Raw genomic sequence first — 8110 nt, 5'->3', positions numbered from 1 at the left:
TTTCTGCTTTACACAGAGGGCTTTTTAAACCACTGAACCCACATAGGAAATAAAAGCTGTCCATACATTACAGCTTCAGTCCAGTCTTACAATGAAAGGTGCAATCGTACAGTCATCTGGTTTCTAGTGTCTCTGTGTGCGAGGTCCACTGCTCTGGATTGCATCCATGATGGACTGGACCATTTCAGATGTGGAGCCCTTACCTCCCAGATCAGCAGTGTGCAGCTGGAACACAAAGGAGATAACATATTTAGAGTAATGTCGAAATACAAAGCAGGACATAACAATAAAAGTTGAATACCACCAACAAATTGCATGTAGCATTGGTCAAATCGTACCTGGGAATCGGTGATTGTAGAGAGGATGGCTTTGCGGATCATGCTGGCGTAGCCGTGGAGCTTAAGGTGATCCAGCAGGAGGCAGGAGGCCAGCAGCATGGCCGTGGGGTTTGCCGTGTTCTTGTTAGCGATGCTCTTCCCAGTATTCCTGGTGCCCTGTACAGAGAAGAGCACATTTAGAAAAGTGATACATCCATTTATACGTCCTTACAAAAATGAGATGTTACATCAGGGGAGGCTTGAGTGAGTGTACACTCATATGTGCGTATAGAGCTTGATTGGAAAAACAACAATTATGGTTTCGTTAAAAATTAAAGTGCTTAGATGACACAATAGGGAAAAATTCAAAAGAGGGAAGTTAACGCTGCACGTTCACAAGAAAGAGGTGAAATAGAAAAGAAGGAAAGAACCAGACGACCAGAAGCAGGACTGGGATTCAGCTGCCGAGGGTGAGGTGAGGAGCACTCAGACCACCCAGCCATGGACATGTGTTCATTAGGAGATGATGAACATCATACACACCCACAAAAAAACTTGTCTGAAAACTGGACCAGTTCAGTGATTCCAGTTAGTGGAGGCGAGGCTAGCAGACAAATCACTGACGATACAGGAAGCTTAGCCAGTCAAAGTGGCCACACACACCCAACTCCAACTTCTTCTTTTAGCTGGTGAGTTATAAATATTGATAGAGACCAAAACCTTTGTTGTACGAGGCTGTTAACATGATTATTGATGCTTTAACGGTGGGATTTTAACAGGGCAGTCCACAAAGATGACTCGCTTTTGGAGAGAGCCTCAAGTGGACCCTAGAAAAACTGCAGCTAACCCCAGAGAGAAAAACAAAGAACCCACAAGACATGTAGAGATCTCATTAACCCTGTCTCACCGTCTCAAACACAGCGTAGTTTTCTCCGTAGTTGGCTCCAGGCACCAGGCCGGGTCCACCCACCAGGCCGGCACACACGTTGCTCACAACGTTGCCATAAAGGTTAGGCATGACCATCACATCAAACTGCTGAGGCCTGGAAACCAGCTAAAACACACACAGAAAAGCTCATTTTAGGACATGTTTACAAGCTGGAGAAGCCAGCACACACACGTTTTTTTGAATACAGAAGGAGGTTTCAATGACTAACCGCCTTCTGTTGTGACTCTCAAGAGTCTTGGCTTGAAAACGCTCACATTTTCTGATTAAATACCCCAGTAAGAATGTGAGGGACATGCTGACACAGACACCACACAATGAAATGGTCTCACATGGACATGCCTGCATGGTTGTGTTATCCACAATCATGCTGTTGAAGGTGATTTCAGGGTAACCACTGGCCACCTCTTTACAGCACTCCAGGAAGAGGCCGTCGCCCAACTTCCTGCTCCGAGAAACAGACGAAAAATGAGTGGAACACATTTAAGAAACGAGATAAAACACAGGAACAGAAACGGACATGATGTTAGCTTTGTGGATGGCGGTGACTCGTCTGCGTCCTTTCTCTCGAGCTGTCCTGAAGGCGTAGTCGGCGATGCGTAAAGATTTGGTCCTGGTGATGATCTTCAGACATTCGACGACGCCTGGTACACTCTGCAGAGGTGCAGTGGAGATAAAACAGAGACTGATTAGTTAGAGATGCACTCAAAGAGATGGGATCCACACACACAGAGACACACCTCATGCTCCAGGCTGCTGTACTCGCCCTCCGTGTTTTCCCTGATTGTTATGATGTCGATGTTTCTGTGGTGCGTCCTCACTCCTGGCAGGGACTGGCTGTGCATCACACTGGCGTACAGATCCAGAGTGGTACTGCAGCGAGGAAGATGAGCACAAACAGAGAGCTCAAATTCTGTGACTTTACATCAGCAAAAAATCCGAGCTGAAAACCAAAGAGTTGTCGACTCACCGGAGGAGGCTATTTCGGGACTTATGGGAAGGTGGCAGGTTGTGGTTGGTCTCAATATTTCCTAAATAAACAAACATATTTATGTTTAAAAGAGAAAAAAAATGAACTGTTGCAATCCAAAATTAAAAAATCCATCTTTCCAACAGATTTTTTCTGCACTAGTTAAGTTTTCTACTAATTTCCTTGCATACGTTTTTCCTGTGTAAAGTTCAGTTTGTTTCTCTTATTATTGGTTCTTTATTTATTTGTGGATATGACATGTTTGCACACCTGTTACCTTTGGTGTCTGCCTCACTGACTGTCTACTCCTGTATGACCTCACCCTGGATAGTAAAATACTTCAGCTTTGAGCTTCTTATTTCTTCCTCTCATGTCCTGTGATTGGATTCTCCTCCTCCTCTGTGCTCTCTACATCATTAGGCACAACACTGACTATGTGATTTTCTCAACATGCACATCCAAATATTTCATTTCAGAGTTTCCGTTTATTTATTTTTATTATGAATTGTAAACATAAATAAAATGTTTACATGTATACGAAAAAGGAATCAATAAAGCTTCCTAAGAACATTAAAAATCTCTTGTACCAGTCACACCTCACTGTTGGGCCACTTAAAAATTTACATTCAAATACTTACCATGAAAAAAGTATAAAGACTAATCAGAGGTAATTCACATGTTGATCTTCATTTGTCTGCCTCTTTTGATCTGAAATTCATCTTGTACTTGTTGGGAAGTGATTATAAGTAGAGCACAAGAATCAAACTCAGTAAAATAAATCGGAACAGAAGAGGAAAAAGAAGTTCAATTGTGTTTATTGTATATGATTGGTTCAGTGTTATCGCCTCTGGGAATGATTTATGTCCGTTTGTCTCACTTACATCTCTAAAAATGATTTAGTCATGAAAGTTGCTTCTTTTGTGTTTTTTTTTCTTTTTTAGGAACATGATGTTTACTGTTTATGAGACACAAAAAATAAAAAACTTTACAATTTTTGTGTTTCTTTTGCATATTACCTGCCTTATAACTTCATTTAAGGTATATTTTCCACAGTTACCTTTCAGTGCAACTCCATTGCGTCTGATAGCCATTATGGCGTTATTGATATCATCTTCTGAGGTCTTAGTCGAGTCCACATTGACGACTTCGAAGTCTACAGGCACACAGCAGAATCTGATAGTGAACACAGGCAAAGAGAGCACTTATGAATGAGAGAGCTGAACCATTTAGTGGCCTAATATTAGCACTGCATCTGTGTGTGTGTGTGTAGTCAACATTATGGAGTGTGTCTCAGGGCATCCCACGGGAAATTCTGAGCATCAGCGACTTAAATCCTGGCATTCTGTTGAATGTTAATGCACCAGTATGTGCCCTTTCTGCATCAGTTTATGTTTTTAGCAAGAGCCAAAAGGAACTAATCAATCACCCATTTGTTTTTAACCGCTTATCCAACTTAAGCTTCTTCTTTTTCTAAAACTGCTCCCTCTGGACTGGGGAGATTGGCTGCTCCGAGCAGGACCTCACAATCTTACTGAGAAGTGAAAGAAAGAGGGAGCGTGAGGACGACCGGATTTGTGTGGCATCATCAGAGTTTCCTCTGTGTGCTGGCTGGAGTCAACCTTAGAGATATAGTGAGGAAGTCAGACATCCAGATGAAGCTCAGAGTTGAGTTGCTGGTATTACTCGTCAAAAGGAGCTAGTTGACATGGTTCAATTGTCTGAGCTCCTCTCTTTGAAGACACAGAATCAACCAGAGATGTTATACATCTCATCTGACATGGGAATGCATGGATGGATGGATGTAGGCTTGAGCGTATCCCAGTTGACATGAGGTGCAAATCTAATCCTCTAAACTCTACTGAAGTCTTAAATTCATTGCTTATACATTTCTGTGTTTTAAAAAATACTTTAAAAGCTGTTACTATGAACAGCTTTCTGTCTAAAATGTGCACACACTGTGAGAAGGAAACATTAGCCGAGGATGGTTCAAGAAGTCAGGGTAACCTTTATTTATCCAGACATCCTTTACAATGGCAGCCAGGCAAAAAGCCTCTGGACGAAATTTATGAAGTGCTAAAAATTGTAAAAAGTTTTGAATTTTCAACACGCTGGTGGTGAATGTTTCAGTGAAATTCTGCAGAGAGTAATCGTGAGTGCATGAGGGAATTCTCACCGGAATAGCTCACACACGTGTTTGGCCAGCTCCGGTCCGATGCCATCTCCAGGAATAAGAGTCACGGTGTGTCTGCCTCCGTAACGAGCAGGTGGAGCCTGTAATGCACAAACACACACATTTTAGATACAACCCTAAACAAACTACAGAGACCTGTCACTCTTTTAGCTGTTACACTAAATCTTATAAGCACTTATAAGCATCCATACTCACTATGGTCTTGGGTGGGTGGGTGGAGGGAGGAAGGATTCAGAGCAAACAGGGGAGAGAAAATAGGACAAAGGAGAGGCTGAGACCACATTTTCTTGGAGAATCGACTCTAAATGTGAATCATGGTGAGGGGTGGGGAGTCAGAAGGTCTCCTAAAGACCGAGCTTACAGAAATTATAGAAGCTATAAAATAAATCCTCATATATAACACAACTTACAGTGTAAGTTGACTTGTGAGTCTGATGACAGGCTGCCACAACAAAACCCTAAAGATGCAGAGAAAAAACAGAGGTTACACGCAGACAAGTCCTCTTAAAATGACCAAATTACCTTCATAATAAATAGTATTCTAATTTTAAAATGTTCTAAAAAAAAAAAAAAAAAACCCAAAAAACTATATCTACATATATATAGTTTTTGACTTTTATAAAAATTATTTATTTCATTTTATTTATTTGTTTTTAGCTATAAAACCAGGTCACAGACACGTTGGAGGCTGGCTGCCTCTACTCCTAGCAGCTTCACTGTTACGCTGTTATTTAGATAAAGACGGCTGATCTGGACGTGTTTGATGGACCTGTTCTGGAACCCGGCCCATATGTTTGACACTACTCATCCACATGCAGATGAAACAAAAGAAACATTTCTGTTGTTTGGATATTTTTAGGAGGGTTGGTGGAAGTATTACAAGTGCAATAAAGTAATAATTAGTCGATGTTTTCTATGTTGTGATGCTAGTATTACCACACAGGAGTGAAAACAAACGTAATTATGGGTCTCGACAGGCTGTTTGAATCATAAATAAATAAAAACATGCATTTCCACCGTGACCTGCAGACTTTAATGAACATGTAAGCATAGCAGAGTCGACGAGCGTGGAAAACTGAGGTTTTTCTTTGAGCTCAAATACAATGAAAAACAAAACAGGAAATGCCTTCCGGATTGGCAGCTTAAACATAAGAGCGAGCCTGATGAGGCTTGTTGCGTTTGTTTTGTGCAGACTGGCATGTCTACACAACAGCGAGGCGCATATTTGTGTAGTTATACCTTCTCGAGACTTCTTAAAACTGCGTCTGAGTAACAACACAAGCAAAACACGGACTCGTGGACAACAGACAGCTTTTCCGCCGGAGAAGTGAACCTGTCTGTCTTTACTCGGCGCAGAGGTGTAGTCTCTGAATAATGCATGACTTTGCAGGGAAGAGTGTAGGCTTACAGATGGCAGCAGGAAACATCCTCAAACTGCAGAATTACGTAAAACGCTGACGCGAACCGGACGCTGACCCGTGGTGCTGAACGGACAGCGGCAGCTAACTAACCACCTGCTGCACCATCCAAAACGCGGTGTGTTCAACAGGTAACCGCACCGGGCGGCTCCTACCTGCGGTGACCGGGGGCTGAAGAGCGGTTTCAGGGTTCCGGACAGAGCGCGCATAGAGCGGGTCGTCATGTCTACTCTTCCCTCTGAAGACAGGAAGACACGGGGACGAGCTGCGCGATCACGTTAATCTGTCTGTAATGGGCGTAGGTTTTATTTGAGCCCTACAGCCAGGGGCGGTTCCAGGAGTTTTAAATGGGGTGCCACGGGGATTACAAGAATCAGGGTGTGGAGGGCGGAGGCTCATGGGAAATAAAAAAACAAAACAAACAACCTCAGAAATGAGAATTAAAAACCAACCAAAAGCACCTGAAACATATCGAAAATTTGTTGTAACAATTTAACGTGAAGTCCTCCTCAGTAACGCTGGAAATAATATGATCACCGGTTGCTACGGAAACGCACGTATAACTTCTTGGTATTAAAATCAGCAGTAAATAAAGTGTAGCACCAAAAACATGCCAGTGACTGCTTTGATTTACACAGTCGCCTTTAGTTTGTTATTTTTTCTGCAAACACTCGCTAACTACTCCAATGGTAGTAAAATGTGAATAGATGGGCCTTTAATGTTCGCCTTTGAAGTAAAAGCTGTGCCTCGGAGCCGCCAACATGTTTCAAAAGGTGTAACACTGAGTTCAAAGGGGAATGGTCCCTGTTTCTGGTTTCTATCACACTTTTCACAATTTCAAGTGCGTAGCTGCAATGTTAGGAGAAAAATCACTTCCATGCAAATTACATGCAACAAGGTTTTTCCTTGGCAACAGGTAAGGAAAAATATGGCCTACTGATTGATCTCTAGCCAACATGACTGGGGCTTTGGTAAATTCAAATTCAAATTCAAATTCAAATTTTATTTGTCACGTACACAGTCATACACAGTACGATATGTAGTGAAATGCTTGGACAACTGCTCGTGACCTAAAGAAAACAAAAAAGGAAAAGGCTATGAATAAGATAGGAAATAAATATGAAAAATTAAAAAGGGTAAATTTAACTAGGAAGGAATAAAATATAAATTAAGGTTAAAAATGAAATAACTGTACAACACAAATTAGAATGAAGGGTAAATTTAACTGGGAAAGAATAAGATAAAATATATAAATTAAAGTTGAAAATAAAATAACTGTACAACAAAATACACAATATAGAACTATATAAGAATGTATGAAGAAATATAAATAAATAAATACACAATAACAGCAGCTGTACAAGTATTAACTGGAAATGAAGAATATAATGTCCAGTGTTGTGCAATCCACATTATGTCTTGTGCAGTGCAAATATGCTTAAAGTGATTTAAGTGATGAAGTGAAAACAATGTCCAGAATGTCCAGTGTGTGTAAGAACTGTATGTGTGGGTCAGTACTGTGTGGTGGTGTGATTGAGAGACCGTATCGCCTGCGGGAAGAAGCTCCTCCTCAGTCTCTCTGTGTTGGTCTTCAGGGAGCGGAATCGCTTTCCTGACCTCAACAGAGAGAACAGTCTGTTGTTGGGATGGCTGAGGTCCTTCACGATCTTCCTGGCCTTGGTAGTCATTCTCCCAGCAACCTTCCAACCAGTCAGGGAATAATCATTTTTCTTTCATAAATGGTGGTTGCCAGATGACCAGAGCAGTCTCTAAGCTTGACCAGGGCCTTATTCACACAATCCTCCATCCAGCAGTCACATGTTTGCAAAACTTCAGTAGTCTGGATACAATACTAAACATGCTTAATGTTACTGAATGGTAGAAGTAAATAACAGTGTCTCAAATATCCTTTTTCACAGAATTACTGTGGCTCAATGTACAGAGTCTAAAGTGAAATAAACCATTAATGTGAGAGAGCAGGTGAGTCTCTGCTGGGCAGACGTTAGCAATGTTAGGCTTTCAGAATTTCTCATTTAATACATCCCTCCTGAGTCACCACAGGCTCAGTTACTCTTCTAGTCATATCCAGAAATCAGCTTGAAAACCTTGCACAGTGTTCCCACAGGTGGAGTCCAGAGCTATTCTGATTTCCCCTCAGACCACGCCACCTGGTTTCATTTCATTCTTCATTTCCTCTTTCTTTTCATATAACTTGTATAAAGACTTATTAAGATGATTTTTTTAATACAGTACGTTGATTTTTCTCAA

At 41.4% G+C, this 8110-nt stretch overlaps 1 protein-coding gene across 1 annotated transcript; it reads right to left on the bottom strand.

Moving 5' to 3' along the window:
- On the bottom strand, positions 1-6130 carry LOC146551066 (isocitrate dehydrogenase [NAD] subunit gamma, mitochondrial-like). The gene is made up of 11 exons (XM_085260550.1): positions 5998-6130; positions 4835-4882; positions 4407-4504; positions 3291-3406; positions 2234-2294; positions 2004-2136; positions 1784-1917; positions 1606-1708; positions 1225-1371; positions 339-494; positions 1-225 (listed from the first exon to the last, which is right to left on the bottom strand). The coding sequence occupies exons 1-11, from the start codon at positions 6064-6066 to the stop codon at positions 124-126; spliced, it is 1167 nt and encodes a 388-aa protein (XP_085116676.1). The 5' UTR covers positions 6067-6130; the 3' UTR covers positions 1-123.
- Between the last annotated feature and the right edge of the window lie 1980 nt (positions 6131-8110).

Source organism: Mchenga conophoros, linkage group LG20 (genome assembly GCF_057382185.1).
Source record: "Mchenga conophoros isolate Kocher_MC1m ecotype Shallow Benthic linkage group LG20, M_conophoros_male_GT1.1, whole genome shotgun sequence".
Lineage (NCBI taxonomy): Eukaryota > Metazoa > Chordata > Actinopteri > Cichliformes > Cichlidae > Mchenga > Mchenga conophoros.
The sequence above is the reverse complement of the archived record's forward strand: the minus strand, read 5'-3'. Positions and strand labels throughout refer to the sequence as shown.